Source organism: Gossypium arboreum, chromosome 2 (assembly GCF_025698485.1).
Source record: "Gossypium arboreum isolate Shixiya-1 chromosome 2, ASM2569848v2, whole genome shotgun sequence".
Classification (NCBI taxonomy): Eukaryota; Viridiplantae; Streptophyta; class Magnoliopsida; order Malvales; family Malvaceae; genus Gossypium; species Gossypium arboreum.
In genome coordinates this window covers 3,635,424-3,652,649 of record NC_069071.1, presented here as the reverse complement: position 1 = coordinate 3,652,649, position 17,226 = coordinate 3,635,424, and the positions used below count along the sequence as shown (strand labels likewise).

The window sequence follows — 17,226 nt, the reverse complement described above, 5'->3', positions numbered from 1 at the left end:
AGCCGAAAAAAATCTAAACACAAAACAACCTGAACTTGAAATGACTCAGACCCGATACTAAATTGAACAAATATGACTAAAGAATTCACACCAACTTAAATCCCTTTCCTGATCAAACATTAATGATATCTATACTTTTTATATGATAGATTCTTAATTTACTGGACATAAATTACATGAATATTATTGCAGCAGCGCGTAATGATCCAATTCCAACAGTGCTTTATGTACAGAAAATATAGTTTCCAGAGCATCAGCTCAAACTGAAGAAATCATACACAAAGTATTAACAAGATTATAGAGAAGACGAATCTAGAATACAGATATAGCAAAGGTTATTGGTTCACATGATTTCTTCGATATCAAGCCAATCATTTGATTCCTTGGTTTCAGGGTTACGAGTACTTACCTGCTCAGACCCAGAATGTTCGTTGCCAACACAGTTAACGTTTTTTACTGAGTCCATAGAGCTCCTGCTGAGTTGAACCCACTCTCTTGAGTCTTTTGCTGAAGAATCAGAACCAGATGTGACTTTCTTGTAGTTTATTGGCATGTCGTCATCATCATCCTCAAGATCACTGAATGAAACATCCTCATCATTTCCAAGAGGGATGGTGGTAGCACTTGTGCCAACTGCCTCCGAAGTTTCCTCTTTTAACCAGTCATCAGCATCATCTTCAAATTTCTCGATAGAAACTTCAGAGGAAGCAGATGTTGAATGTTGATGTTTGACTTCTTTCTTTGGCTCTTCATCAATGACAGACTTGTCAACAACCTGCATCTCAGTAGTCAGAACTGGGTGCTTTTCTGTTGCAACTTCAACAGCTACAGCAGTAGCGGCTGCTTCAGTTCCAGATTCATTAAATGGTGTTGGCTTAGATTGAGCGGGAGAAGGCACAGAAAGAAACTCTTCATGTGGTAAATCAGCCTTTATATTTGAAGTGCCAGTTTCAGAATGTTGTTCTTCCATCTTAGCCTTAGATCGGTTCTGTATCCCTTGCATTAACATTGCTCTTGCTTCAACTATCTGCATGCATGACAATCAACAGTTAGAAATCCAGAAAGGGAAAGTGGAACAGAGGGGCGAAGGAAGGTGAATCACAAAGAAAAGCACAAGCAATCATTCCCTTCATTCCATATTAAAATTTTAACTGCAAGAGTTAAAAACTTTTGGGTTATATTTCAAGGAAATGACATGAGTAAGAAATGAGAATGTTGGTAGAAGGTCAAACAAGAGATCTGAAAAGAAACCGTGATTAGGCTTTGTTTACCATTGAGGTTGAAAAGCACCTTTCAACCCGAACCTTGATTTTAAACCAAAAAAGTTAATAAACAAGCAGGCTTACAAACCTTGATTTTAAATTCGGATTTTAGCCCAAGTCAAAAAGCCAAAATTTTTAGCCTTTTTGCTTTTAGAAAAGTGTTTTTCAATGAAATTACCTTTTTATCTTTAATATATTTGACAACATCATGTCTAAAATTGATAATTTATCTTCTCAATAACACTTTTTGACAGCAATGTTAAACACTATCAAACTTTTCAAAAACACTTTGTAGAAGCACTTTTTCACAACACATTTCAATCTCAATGGCAAACTAGCTCCTAGACAAAGATAGCCACTGCAAGGAAATGCACACCTAATAGAATGATAAGACCAACTTATACACTAGCACTCCTTTTTCAAAAGAGAGAATTGATGAAAATGGCACTCAAGTCTGAAAATGAAATTCATAAAACTTGATGAGCTTCTATTACCAAGTGCACTTAAGAATTTTCAGTATTTAATTAATTTGTTAATATTAGTTTTATTCTCATTTCATATCTGCCGTAGATGAAATTCCTTAAGTGAATCCTCAAAAACATAATACACAACACCTTGGACCACAAAAAATGTGGGACAAATCAATGAAGAAAAAGGACCCACAAACTTACTTGGGAAGTAGACAGAAGTTCTGCATCTTGTTTATTAAGCCGAGGATGAAGAAGTACAAAATAGATCTTCCAAAAGCAACCCTCACTCATATATCCTGGGCAAAGTTCAATCCTAAGAGCAGCCAATCTTGGTGCAAGACGTTCAACAGCTAAAGCATGTTCTTGTTGCTCATCAGACATGTCAAAATCTGAAATTTCAAAACAATATAAGGATGAGAGAAATTAGCCAGATTCATACCACATCTCTGAACTAAGGGTACAGCAGCCCTTACGGAAAACCAATCTAACATATGCACAAAGTAGTGGTACTGAAATATCCCCTAAAACGCGCTTCAAAGTTCAAATAATACACAGAAATATATGACAAAAAACTCATGAGCATCACCAAGCAGCAGAGCAAATTATTATCAAAATATAACAGAAACAAGTACCAGCTCATGCTCCTAAGATTTCACTCACCTATAAATTTATTGCATTGAATGACAAAGCAATTCTCATCATCATAATTATATATAACCTATAAATACACAATTATACACATAAATGCATAAAATAAGACACGTGGACAGTTTTGACAGTACAGGGTTTGTTAGTGAAATCTCATAGAGATATCAAACATCGGCCGATCGAGAAACCACAATGCAAAAGGCAATTGAAAGATCCGTCGTAGCAACCATAAAGTATCAAAATGTAATTTCATTCTATTATCCAGTCCACTGATTTCAAAAGATATATAGCATTCGATAATCAATTATCAACTATGCATTACTAAATTAAGGAATCAGAGATTTGCAAAAAGAATTGCACATTTAAAAGAAAAACAGTTGAAGGTAACAATGAATGAACAAGAAGTGAGCTAATTTAATTTAAGCACATTAGTGTACAAAATAAGAAATCAAGTAAATTACCATCAAAACCATCATCATCGGGCACCGGAAAATCAAGCCAAGTCTCTGGATGCATCGCGAGATCCCTCGCGAACGCGACCACTTCTTCGGTCACACCAACAGCGATTCCACTCTCGTATGTTTCAACACCCTCACCTTCGGATCCAAACTGAAGGAAATTCGAAGCGATCTTAGTGAACTCCGAGACATTAATATTATTAGACAGCTTCGAGATTCCAGTCTTGAATCTCCCACCGATCTCAGATAAATCGCTACGGATTCCCGCTATCAATGCCTCATCCGACAACTCATCCGTATCATCAGAAGACGGCGGTGGCCGGAGAGAGTTTTCCTCCTTCTCAGCCGCGTGATCGGGCTGCTGCTCCGATGATTCCGGAGGAGGAGGAGCGAGGAAGGAAGCAACACCCCAGAATTGACGAGATAGGGTTTTGGTAAGCTCGGATAGGTCTTCTTTGACGCCACGTGGAGTGTTGGGATCCGATGATGAATGGGAATGAGAAGGAGAGGCTTGGTTAGGATTCGGATCGGATTCGGGTTTCGGATCCAGCGCCGCATTGGTCCGATCGTCGTCGTCGTCGTCGTCAAGCTTGAGCGAGTTAGCAATCGATCTAGCTAACCACGACATTCTTTTTCCCTTTCTTTTTTTTCCTTTTTCTTTTTCCTGTTCTTAAATTTATAATAATTATACTTTGTATTGTATATTTGGAAATGTTTATTAAAAAAGATTATAATAGACGGAGGTGACAATATGAGCCATAAACGACAGCGTATTTGGTAGGGTCCTAAACGGCATCGTTTGGGTACACTTATGGGTACTGACGGTGTATCCCTGTACCATATTTCTAGAACTACATAATCTAATTTGGTTGATTTTTCCTTATAGAAAATTTTGGGGATTATAGATTTTTTTTTTTTGCTCCTCAGTGTTTTATTTTTGGTATTAAAAAGGATTAATATCATTAAAATATTTTTAAATCATAATCTATGTCGAAACTATCTTTATTTTGAAAAACGGGAATCAACTTAAAAACGAAAATGGAATCGCTATCAATCTTTTTTCAAAGTGTGATCGGACCACCTTGAGGTTGGTCATTTTAATAAAACATTTTTGATTTATTAAAACAACGATTTGGTCTTCAAAACTAAAAAACGGGTCCTAGAGCCGGTTATGTGCGAGGAAGGCTTAGCACCCTCGTAACACCTAAAATTGATACCTAATTGATTAATTAATGTCCTAACGTTGAAAATTTAAAAAGATTTTAAAATATAATCCTCTTATTTAAAAGAACACCTGAATAAATCAAATTGGATGCTAAGACCCTCTTATCTCGAAGAAATAAAATGTCATACCCAGTGAGTTAGGATACGACATTTCAAATCCTCGAAATTAAGCTTGTATTTTGATTTTTAAAACTCATGCACTTAAGTTTAAAAAAAAAATTAATTATTTGGGTCAAATAAAAATTCGGAACCCAGTAAGTTAGGATACAATTGCTCAAAATTCCAAACGTAGAATATTGCCTTTATTTCTAAAAATCCTTATCTCGAGATAACAAAGATTTAGGATACAACACTTCAAATTCTCGAGAATAAGCTTTTATTTGAAGCTTATACGTTTAGATTGGAGAAGGGTATTCGGTTATTTAGACTCAACGAGGAAAATTGGAACCTAGTAAGTTAGGATACAATCCTCTCGAAGATTCCAAATACCGAGTATTGCCTTATTATTTTTTAAAAGTTTTTTGGATTTGGGGGAAAATTGATACAATATTAAAATGATGCATAAAAAGCATTAATGAAAAACGACAATATGAAAATATAGATAAATAGCTTATAGAACACAAAATGACAATAAACGCATCATATACATTATGTAAGAAGCTAACATCAACAATTAAAGACAAATGACTTAAAAGACATATATAACAATTTAAAAAACAAAGCAGGTCGAAATAGAATGTAAAAATAATTTAAAATGATAATAAATGAATTTATAACATATAATGTGAGAAAATAATTTAAAAATCAACAAAATACAAAATAAATAAAAATAGACGATATATCACAGAATTTAAAATAATATATATAAGTTTAAAATAAACAATATATAAATAAACTCAAAACAAATAATATATGAAATAATTTGTAATAATATAAAATAAAACATTATATAAAACGATATAAAATGAATAATATATAAGATAATTTAAAGTAACAATATATAAAACTCAATTAAGATAGAATTATTTAAAATATGTAATATCAAAATAATAAAATAAAATTGCTTGAAATCAATACTACATAAAAAATTGAAATAAGTAAATAAAATACAAATTTGCAAAAGGGATGAAAATAAAATAAATCTCTATACGAATGATAAATAAATAATCAAGCGAATAAATACTAAATATTAAGCAAATTAATTTAATAGTATAATGATAATAATAATAGAAGTAATAATAATAATAATAATAATAACAATAATAATAATATAAAAAATGTCCAATTAATCAATTAAATAATAAAGTAGCAAAATAACTAAAAAAAAGGATCAAATTGAATTTAAAACGAAAGTTTGAGGCGAAATCAAAAATAAATAAAAGGGAAAGGATCGGATTGCAACGCGCAATCGAAATGGAGGACCAGGAAAGTAAATATCTCCTCCCTCCAAAACGCATCACCTTGCGTTGGGCCAAATTAAAACAGAAGGAAAATTATAGGGCCAAATTAGAAATAAATAGAACTTAATCGCAAAGCTATAAAAAAGAGGAAAGGCTAAATGCGCAATTAGCCCTTCCGATTAAAAACACGCGAATCATAAGCTGGAGCGAGTCGGGTCGAACGGGTCAAGGGCAAAACGACGCCGTTTTGGGGTTTAAAGACCCAGGCCAAAACGACGTCGTTTTGGCCCTCTAGTTAAGCAAATTTTTCAACAAAAATTTCACTTTTACACCTGTTTAAAAAAAAACCTTCAAAAATCCTCTCAACCCTCTCATTTAGCTCCTATTCCGATTAGAGGTCCGGCCATCCTCCGGCGCCGTTCGCCGCCATCGGCGTCGCCGTGCACGGCGGCCTTCACCCAAAAGGTATTTTTTTTATGTATTTGTATATATACATATATTTTTTAAGGAAAAATAAAGAAATAAATAAATAAAAAGAAAAACTAAAAAAACATAACTTAAAAAACTAAAAAAACATAACTTACGTTTTATTTGTTTCTTTTTTTGATTCAGCTTTGCTATTTGATTCTTGATTTGCGATTGAAATTGTTGTTTTCTTATTAATCTCTTCGTACCAAAAAAAGAAAGGGTCCCCTTTACACTGTTGAGAATGGCTTTATATAGCCTAAATTACAACCGTTTTTGAACTATTGCAGGTTGTGGGTGGCGTGGTGGACGTGGGCACTGACATGGTGCGGACGTGGCCGAGTTGGAGCAGCGCACAACGCGGAGGGGCGCGCGATGTGCAGCGCCTGGAGTTGACTTGTGGCGCAAAGGGTGTTTGGGGTTAGAGTTAAGTTTTGGTTGGGTCTGATTAATTTGGGGTTTGGGTAGTGATTTGGGCCTGGGCAATTGGGCGGAATTATTTTGTAATTTATTTTGGGCTTTTACTTATTAAGGCCCAGTCAAATTTGGGTATTTACAATCTAGATTTTATTTTGATAATTTACGTTTACATCATAGATAAATACCTTATACAAAATAAACAAGGGGCAATCACTTATCAAATACAATGAAGGATTAACACACCATTAAATTAAGGTCTAATTATAATATTATTATGGCTAATTCTTATGAAGACAATACTGCATGACAAGCAAGGACACTTACACCCTTGCCCATTACATCGAGATCCATATGAGGAGTCATTAATAAAACAATACATCTTCCAATCATATTCAAAAATATATCTTCTAAAATTTTTATGACTTAGCTAATGTCCTGAGGGCTCTATCACATAAAGACATTTGTGTGGCAAGGGATTAGCCCAACTCGATCTCTTCCTTCCCTAACACACTTCTTACACTATATTCCCATCCTAAACCAATGGGTGGTTTGGGTGTCAATGATCTCCTCGCCTAGGACAAAAGCTTGCATTTTGAGCAACATTTGGATGTTGCTTACATGGGCACGGATTGAGGCTTATGTACTAAATAGCAGGAACAATAATGAAGCTACATGTCTAACAAAGATGTAGCTAGAGTTGAAAAAGGTTGCTAGAGCTTAAGAAGTGTTGCTGCCTCATCTATACAACAGCAAGGAGATGAATTGGTATGGAAGTGACTTGGGATGCTTACATATATTTATTATGCTAGAATTTTGATTTCTCCAATGTCTTGTGCCTAATTTCGTTCTAGTTGAAGAAATTTGATTGGTCAAAAGCAATGGAGAAAAAGAACGGAGAGAGAAACAAAAAAATGGGAAAATTAGAATTGTAATAGCCCAATTTTACCTGGGCTTTTAATAAAATTTATCAGTCTAAGTTTTTTAAAAAACGGGCCCAAACCCTAACCCAAAAAAATAGAAGGCCATGGCCCAAAACTTAAACAAAATTTTCGGATTGGAAAACCCTAGCCCCTAGCCTTTGCGCCACGAAGCTCCTCACGTGGTGTCAGCACCTTCTCCGCTGCAATGCTGCCACAGACCTGCAAACAAGCGAAAACAGACACAAAGAAGACCAAAGAAGCAGCAAAAGTAAACAAGGCATAAATATATTATATTTTCTAGCTATATAAGCCGAGAACACCAATGTAAAAGGGGGGATAAAAAAATCAATAAAAAAGCTTGAATAGAAAAATAGAAAACAGTTTTCAGAAAGTGATTTCTATTGCTTTGATCTATTTCATCTATTTTCTTTTGTTTTGATTTGATTTTATTTTTTATTTCTTATATATATATATACAAAAATAAAAGAAGAAAAAGAAGGAGAAGAAAGTTTACCTTTTTATTCGCTTGAAAGTGGAGGTTTTTTGGCTCTCCGATCCAGATCTGATGGCGGCAAGCAATGCGCGCGTCTTGATGTGCAGATTATCTGAGCAAGGCCAGAAATCGCCTAGGTGGAGCAAAGGAGGAGAGTTTTTTTTGTGTGTGTATGTGTTTTTTTTTTTTTCAAAGGACAATAATTTTTTTAAAACAAAAATTGGTTTAAATAACCTTTGTAAAACGGTGTCGTTTCACTTAAGATTTTAAAGTACAAAACGGCATCGTTTTAAAAGGAGACCCGCGCGAGTGACCCAACAAGGGGAAGGATCCGCGTGTTTTTAATAAAGGGGCAATTTGCTCCCTAGGTCCTTCCACATTTTTATTGCTATGCAACCTCGTCCTAGTTATATCTTTCTTTTATTTTTTTAATTTGGCCTGAAAATTTAATCGTTGTTTCAATCTGGTCCTTGAAGCTTTTTAAATGTGTACATTGGGACGGTATCGTTTTGTGGACATGGGAATTTTTCTCATTTAGTCCCTGTATCTTTGCGCGTGTTCCATCCTGGCCCTTGATCATTATTTTTATTTTTATTTTTAAATCTATACTTAAATTTCTTTAAATTATAATTTAGTCCTCAACCCACTAAATGAGAAATTTTATTTAATTATATACTTGTTTATTTATTATGTCCTTATTCGTTTTATATATTTTAAATTTAACGATTTGCATTTCTTTTATATTTTAAATTTAATGTTTTGCTTGTTAGATTTAATTATTCGCTTACCCATTCATGTTATTTATTTAGTTATTGTTTCTGTTATTTTATTTATTTATTAATTCTATTCTTAGAACATTCAAATTTAATATTATGTCTACTCATTTATATATTATTATTTTACCTTTTAAAATACATAGGTTGTATATTTGTTTTACCAATATATATATTTTAAATGTTTAAATTTGATATTATTATTATTATTATTATTATTATTATATTTTGTTTTTACTTATGTGGTATTGTTATTATTATATTAACCAATTTAACATTATTGTTGCCACTATTATTTTCTTTTTACCTACTGGTTATTATTATTAGACTAATTTAATATACTATTACTATTATTATTATATTTCTATTTCTATTTATTTTCTTATTCTAAAACTACTATTATTTATCTAATTTTTATCTATTCCTATTGTTGTTATATTTCCATTTATTATATTATTTTTATTATTGTTTTTTAAATAATCATATTCTATTTTTACTCTGTTATTATTTTATTTATTTATATTCTTTTATATAGTTTTTAAACTTTAGGTTTTTATCATCATCATTATTTTTATTATCATTTTATTATTATTTATTCATTCGTACCTTTTTTAACTCCAAGCTTTAGATCATTTATTACTATTATATTTCTTCTATATTCATTTATTCATTCTTTTTCTTCACATACATTTATTTTACTTTATTTTACCATTTATTTATATCCTTTTTATAATTTTAAAAGTTTCAGATTTTATTATTACATTATTATTTTCTCGATCTTTGCATTTTTAATCGTATGATTATTATTATTCTTATCATTATTATTGTTGTTTGTTGATGATTATCATTTTTTACATTATTGTTTCCATTATCATTATTATCATTATCTATGCATATTAATATGTCGGTTTATTGATATCAATGTTATATATTATGTTGTATTTTGTATGTTACGTTATTATTATGTCAAATTTGTCACATTACCATTATCCATCGAGTATAACCCTATTCATGTTTCAAATGATTTTTTTCTTTAAAACATAATCAATTAAAACGTATATCATTTTTAAATGTTTCATTAATTTTATCTAAATTCGTACAAAAAAATTTTAAATAAATCAAAGGCGATGTTTGATGTTTAGAAATTCCAGGGATAGTGCCCTAACGTGTTGGGTTTCGATCTTTCGTTTATTTAAATAATCAAACTTCCCTTTGAAATCTCGTCCGCGTTTCCTAAACTTTAAAACAAAAGTGATGATTGATTTTTTGGAATTCGAGAAATCGTGCCCTAATGTGCTGGGTTTCGATTTTTTTTCCAAATAATCAAACATCCCTTTAAAATTCCGTCCACATTTTTCTTTTTAAAAAAAAGGTAATATTTTGTGTTTGGAAATTTCGAGAAATCGTGCCCTACATGTTGGGTTTCGATTTATCGTTTGATCGAATAACCGAATAACCTTTTAAAATTAAGGTGCATGAGTCTTGAAAATCCAAAGACCAGCTTACTCTCGAGGGTTTAAAGTGTTGTGTCCTAACGTGTTGGATGTGACATTTTATTACTTCGGGACGAGAAGGTCTTTAACATCTGCTTCGATTTATCTAAACGTCTTTGCAAAATTAACATTAATAAAAAGAGGGATCGTATTCTAAATTCTTCTCGAGTTTTTAAATTTCGACATTAAGACATTAATTAATCAATTAGGTACCAATTTTGGGCATTACGAGAGTGCTAATCCTTCCTCGTACGTAACCGACTCCGAAACCCGTTTTTTCAAATTTCGTAGACCAAAATCGTTGTTTTAGTAAATCGAAATGTTTTATTAAAATGACTAAATTTCTAGGTGATCCGATCACACCTAAACAAAAAAGATTGGTGGCGACTCCCGTTTTTATTTGTTTTCATTTTCAAAACAAAGTCAATCCCCGTTTTTAAAAAACATGGTTTCGACAAGAATAATATGAATGGTTAAACTTTCTTTAAAAGTTTTCCTGATAAATTTTAGTATATGTATTTTTTGAATTGGTTAATTTTATTTTTATATTTTTGAATTTTGAAATTTTAGTTTTAACCCAAATGATAGTAGTTGAATTCATTTGGTTAAATTTTATTATTAATCTTATACAATGCGTATAGTTGTAAATTTTGTTCATATACTCCAATTGGAACATTCTAAGTCCTTATAATTTTCAAAATTTGAAATTTCTTTCTTAATACAATTGATAGTCGTTAATCCATTAACTTTATTTTTAGTAAGGGATGTGTGGAAATAATAAGCTAATATGATATTACACATGTGATAATATGTTTGTCACATTAGATCTTGGAAATAGCAAAACTTAGGCTACATTTGTTTTGCTGAAAACAGCTTCCGGAAATTGATTTTTGAAAAAAGATTTGATTTTCTGAAAAAGTTGATGTTTTCTAGTATTTGGATGATTTTACGTAAAATATTTTTCAATGTTTGAAAATTTTCTTAAAACCATTTTTTAAAAATCGTTCTTAGTGAAATAAATACAACATAAATATGTTTGTTACAAAATATTATACTAGTATTTCCTGTAACACCCCAAACCCGGCCCAGATGTTACGACCGAATCCGGTGTGTCACATTGAAGCGTTACTAGAAAAGTCATGTTTTATCTAAAGTCTTTCATAGTGTTTAAAGAATATTTTCGTTAAAGATTAAAGTGAATAGAAGCTGTGCACCAGGTAGAATGCCAGAAAAGAGGAGGTGAGTCAATTAGAATGCTTAAGTACCCAGCTCTTCACGGATCCAATCCTAGACATGCACACAACCATTGCCACACTTTAACTGAGTGATTGTTCAGGGAAAACCAATTCGTTTAAAACCATTTTTAAATGTTATTAATTTTGAAAACGTTTTCGTTGCGGAAGCCTTGCTTTGTTATCACGATATTTTGAAATCAAGTAACCTTTTTAAAACGCGCCCTAGAGCTATTCAATTTCAAACAGTTAAAACAATATCATATCTAAGCTAACAAAATATACTAAAAACAACTCAAAATAATTAAAGCAGCCTTATTACAAATTAAAACCCGAAAACATAAAGGAAATAATCTAAAATAAAAGTGAAGGTATAAACACTTATTTTAAACAGTCCACATGGCCACTCTGAATCCCTCCAGCTCCAAGTCCACCGATCTAAGGCTCACCTGCAAAGATGGGAAAAAGGGGGTGAGTTTGAAAAACTCAGTGTGTAAAGTAAACCTAACTAGAGCCTAAATCGGTTCAAGCTCTCTTGGGCGTAAGCCTATTCAAATCGAGTTAAGCGGGCCTTAGCCCATATCAATATTAATCTGGGCCATAGCCCCTTACAGTGTCACAGTATACTGGGCCTAGACTATATCAGTGTCAATCTGGGCCGTAGCCCTATTACAAGTTGAGATATGTTGGGCCTTGCCCATATTAACACAGTTGGGCCCATTTCAATATAGTTGGCCCATAACAAAACCGCCTCATATGATTAATGCATGATAACCCCATCCAACCCTGCACTTGCCTCCATCCATCCCTACACTTCCTGTGGGGAATAAATCACCCACACTATCCCTACACTTACAGTGTTAGCACCGGTTGCGGCACTAACTATAATCCGCAGCAAAGCTGCTTATATCAGAATATGTGGCACAGCCACTAGAACAGGTTCTTTCTCTATAACAAAACCCAACCCCATGCAGTATGACATGTATGCAGAGAATATATAATTAACAAGGCATGCTTCAGAAAGACAATCAGATTATAGTGTAAGAACAGTTATTTACCCTCGAGGGGCATAATCGTAAACTTACCCCTTTAAGGGTATTACGGTAATTCTACCTTACAGAGGTATTTCAGTAAATTTATTAGTCTTTTTAGGGTTTCATGCTCATCACAGTTATTAATGTATTAACAGAAACACTTACCGAGCATTTTTACCGATTTGGGCCCGTTGGCCCATTAACCTGTCTTCAGCCCATTAAGCCCAAATATACCGAAGTGCACAAAATTGCACACTCTGTAATCATACCGGTTGTGATTACCAAAGTTATCAATACAAACAATCCCATGAGTGTTCGCACGCTCGTAAGTTCTCGAAATGCCGGCTTTTCGATATTTTAGCTTTTCGACTTTTGCTGATCTAGTCTACTAGTGGGCGTCGTTTACACACCTGATTTGCGACAATTGCTACAGAAATCTCCCACGATATCCTACAATCGTCACTAGACATATCAGATCCAAAATACAATGGCAACCATCATAAACTTACTTACCATAATCAGCCATCAATACATATGGCCCTTGAGATCCTACCTTTGCTAAAACTAGTGACTAGATCTTGATCTAGTCGTTCCACTTGTCCAAGCCTTCGATCAACAGCCTTTAGATCACACTAACACCAAAACAAATCAATTGTTACACCCCTTCGAGCCTTAAGCTCCAATCGACAGCCTCCTTATGCCTTTAAGGATTTCGGCTTTTCTAAAACCCGAAATAAAGAATAGATTTGAGTACCTACCTCAGGTTCTTTCAACCAAAATGATTCCACTTCAGTTTCTACTCAGATCTGATGCAGATCCAATCCTTAAATACTAGCAGAAATCGAATCTTAGAGATCTAAAGATTTGGCTATATGTCCTTAAAAACTATAGTGTTTTCGGCTTTTGAAACTGTGAAGAGGAAGATGATTTGGTATGGTGGTTTTGCAGTGGTATTGCCAACAGGGGTTAAGGTTTAGAGGATGTGAAAATCAGCCAAAAGAGATGAAGAAAATAAGAAGATTTTGACTAGAAGAAATCGGCACAAGAAACAACTTTCAGGATTTCAGCTTTTATGGCAATCGGCTATAGAGGTTTAGAAAAGAATGGGAATAAAATATGAGATTAGTAGAATGGTAGTAATGGTTCGGCTAGAGAATAAAAGAAGGAGAAAAGAAAATAGAAGAAGAGAGAAGAAGAGAAGGAATAATTCGGCACTCAAGAGATCTAACTTTGCGTTTTTCGGCTTTTTGAGATACTGAGAAGAGAATAGAATGAAAGGGAAGACTCTAGGTGGCTAACCCTAATGCGGCAAAACAAAAAGAAAATAAAGCTTGCCCTAATGGCCATTCAGACCCACGGCCCAACCTTCCTAAAGCCCTAGCCGAATTTCCACTTAGCTCTATCACATGCCCGGCACATGCATACAAAAAATAAAAGTAACAACACACTTACCTTGTGACTTGAACTCTGGCTCCCCCTAAACATCCATACGTCACTCCCCAAACACCTAGGTGGCGCCACATGCCACTTTACCGCAGATCTTTTTTTTGTCCTATTTTACCACCTCAATTTTCAAAGCCCATATCGCCAGAACTCTCTCTATCAAAATTAAAAATTCAAGAATTACCTCGAATTAAATTAACTATTGGGCCTTTTTAAAAGGCCCACCAACATACTCAGACCCAAAACAGACAGTCAAAACACAGTATTTCTAAAAGTCATTGGAAATTACAGAAATCCCGAAAATCCCAAAAATTGGGGCGTTCCAACTCTACCCTCCTTAAAAAAATTTCGTCCTCGAAATTTCAAACTAACCGTATTACTCAAGTCAAACCACTATGCTTCTGCTGCGCACTCTGATTAAAAATAATTCTTAGTAGACCCAGAACATCTAATTACCAAAGTAAAGAAACATTTATTAAACACGCATACAACTCGTAACACACTTAAATAGAATAAGCTTGGCACTCCTGAGCTTGATGCTCCTTGGACCCACATCTAAAGCATGCTCCTGTCTTCCTATGGTATTGACCCGGATGATGCCCGTTGCAGTTTTTGCAGGTTGGAAAATTTGGTCGTGTCTTAACATGTTTCACAGAACGAGGCTCATTCTTCTGAGAACTAGAATCCTTCCTCTTCTATCACTCCAAGCACCTCGCTTGAAGCGTTTCCCTAATTTCCTTAACCTTGGTCTCCAATACCTCTTCTACCACTTTCCTTACTAACTCGGCCAGTGCCTCAGTCCCAAGCTCCGAGTTACCGCTACCCAAAATTGGCAGACTCCGCTTACCCTCAGAATCCATATCAACACTCTACATTATCAGCATGCATAACAATAACTACCAAGATCTCGATTCAAAAAATTTAGGATTTATACAGATGTCCTATGCATAAAGAGTATTTCAAAGTTCTTGTTTTCGCAGTATCGTATCCTACCTACAGTCTCAGTCTTCTAAAGTTTTCAGTTTTCCCTACTGTCTCAGTTTCTACAGTTTCAGTATTACCCTAACTACAGAATCATAGTAGGGTCTCAGTACTATCTATAGTAGTATAACAATATTTCAGTACAGTACAGAATAAAAATACTTACAGACTTGGTGCTGGGGATTCAGTGTGCCACTTCTTCGGTTATCAAATTTTAGAAACCCAGAAAAACTTAAACCATTTTAAGATTGAACCTTAAAACATGTATACCTTGTAAAATATCTTTGAAAAAAATTTTCCAAAATACTTTTCTTGGGCCTAAGTTTAGCAAAATTTTTCAAAAAACTTTTCGAACCCTGATCCACAACCGAGTTGTTGTAACTGGGCTCTGATACCACTAAATGTAACAACCCAAACTTGGCCCAGACATTACGACTGAATCTGGCATGTCATATTGAAGCGTTACTAGAAAAGTCATGTTTTATCTAAAATCTTTCTTAGTGTTTAAAGAATATCTTCGTTAAAGATTAAAGTGAATGGAAGCTATGCACCAGGTAGGATGCCAGAAAAAAGGAGGCGAGTCAATTAGACTGCTTAAGTACCCAGCTCCTCACTGATCCAATCCTAGACATGCACACAACCATTGCCACACTTTAACTGAATGATTGTTCAGGGAAAAGCAATTCGTTTAAAACCATTTGAAAAGGTTATTAATTTTGAAAATGTTTTCGTTACGGAGGCCTTGCTTTGTTATCACGATATTTTGAAATCAAGTAACCTTTTTAAAACGCGCCCTAGAGCTATTCAATTTCAAACAGTTAAAACAATATCATATCTAAGCTAACAAAACATACTAAAAACAACTAAAAATAATTAAAGCGGTCTTATTTCAAATTAAAACCCGAAAACATAAAGGAAATAATCTAAAATAAAAGTGAAGGTATAAACACTTATTTTAAACAGTCCACATGGCCACTCTGAATCCCTCCAGCTCCAAGTCCACCGATCTAAGGCTCACCTGTAAAGATGGGAAAAAGGGGGTGAGTTTGAAAAACTCAGTGTGTAAAGTAAACCTAACTAGAACCTAAATCAGTTCAAGCTCTACTGGGCGTAAGCCCTATTCAGAAATCAAAGTTAACTGGGCCTTAGCCCATATCAATATTAATCTGGGCCATAGCCCCTTACAATATCAGAGTATACTGAGCCTAGACCATATCAGTGTCAATCTGGGCCGTAGCCCTATTACAAGTCGAAATATGTTGGGCCTTGCCCATATTAACACAGCTGGGCCCATTTTAATATAGTTGGCCCATAACAAAACAGTCTCATATGATTAATGCATGATAACCACATCCAACCCTGCACTTGCCTCCGTCCATCCTTACACTTCCTGTGGGGAATAAATCACCCACACCATCTCTACACTTACAGTGTTAGCACTGGTTGCTGCACTAACTATAATCCGCAGCAAAGCTGCTTATATCAGAATATGTGGCACAGCCACCAGAACGGGTTCTTCCTCCGTAACAAAACCCAACCCCATGCAGTATGACATGTATACAGAGAATATATAATTAACAAGGCATGCTTCAGAAAGATAGTCAGATTATAGCGTAAGAACAGTTATTTACCCTCGAGGGGCATAATCGTAAACTTACCCCTTTAAAGGTATTACAGTAATTCTACCTTACATAGGTATTTCAGTAATTTTATCAATCCTTTTTTTAGGGTTTCATGCTCATTACAGTTATTAACATATTAACAGAAACACTTACCGAGCATTTTTATCGAATTGGGCCCGTTGGCCCATTAACCCGTTTTCGGCCCATTAAGCCCAAATATACTGAAGTGCACGAAATTGAGCACTCTGCAATCATACTACTTGTGATTACCAAAATTATCACTACAAACAATCCCACGAGCGTTCTCACGCTCACAAGTTCTCGAAATGCCGACTTTTCGGCATTTTGGCTTTTCGACTTTTACCGATCTAGTCTACTAGTAGGTATCGTTTACACACCTGATTTGTGACAACTGCTACCGAAATATCCCACGATATCTTACAATCGTCACTAGACATATCAGGTCTAAAATACAATGGCAACCATCATAAACTTACTTACCATAATCGGCCATCAATACATATGGCCCTTGAGATCCTACCTTTGCCAAAACTAGTGTCTAGATCTCGATCTAGTCGTTCCACTTGTCCAAGCCTTCGATCAGCAGCCTCTAGATCACACTAACACCAAAACAAATCAATTGTTACACCCCTTAGAGCCTTAAGTACCAATCGACAGCCTCCCTATGCCTTTAGGGATTTCGGCTTTTCTAAAACCCGAAATAAAGAATAGATTTGAATACCTACCTCAGGTTCTTTCAACCAAAACGATTCCACTTCAATTTCTACTCAGATCTGATGTAGATCCATCCCTTAAACACTAGCAGAAATTGAATCTTAGAGATCTAAAGATTCGGCTTTATGTCCCTAAAAACTATGGTGTTTTCGG

General features: G+C 34.3%; 2 protein-coding genes across 2 annotated transcripts in view; both read right to left on the bottom strand.

Annotated features, from left to right (window-relative positions):
* LOC108468016 (putative glycosyltransferase 7) overlaps nt 1-17,226 on the bottom strand; it is a 57,952-nt gene that overhangs the window by 5,792 nt on the left and 34,934 nt on the right. The gene's annotated exons all lie outside the window — the stretch shown is intronic.
* On the bottom strand, nt 151-3,560 carry LOC108469975 (uncharacterized). The gene is made up of 3 exons (XM_017771117.2): nt 2,842-3,560; nt 1,934-2,121; nt 151-1,027 (listed from the first exon to the last, which is right to left on the bottom strand). Exons 1-3 carry the CDS (start codon nt 3,464-3,466, stop codon nt 344-346), a joined length of 1,497 nt encoding a protein of 498 aa, XP_017626606.1. The 5' UTR covers nt 3,467-3,560; the 3' UTR covers nt 151-343.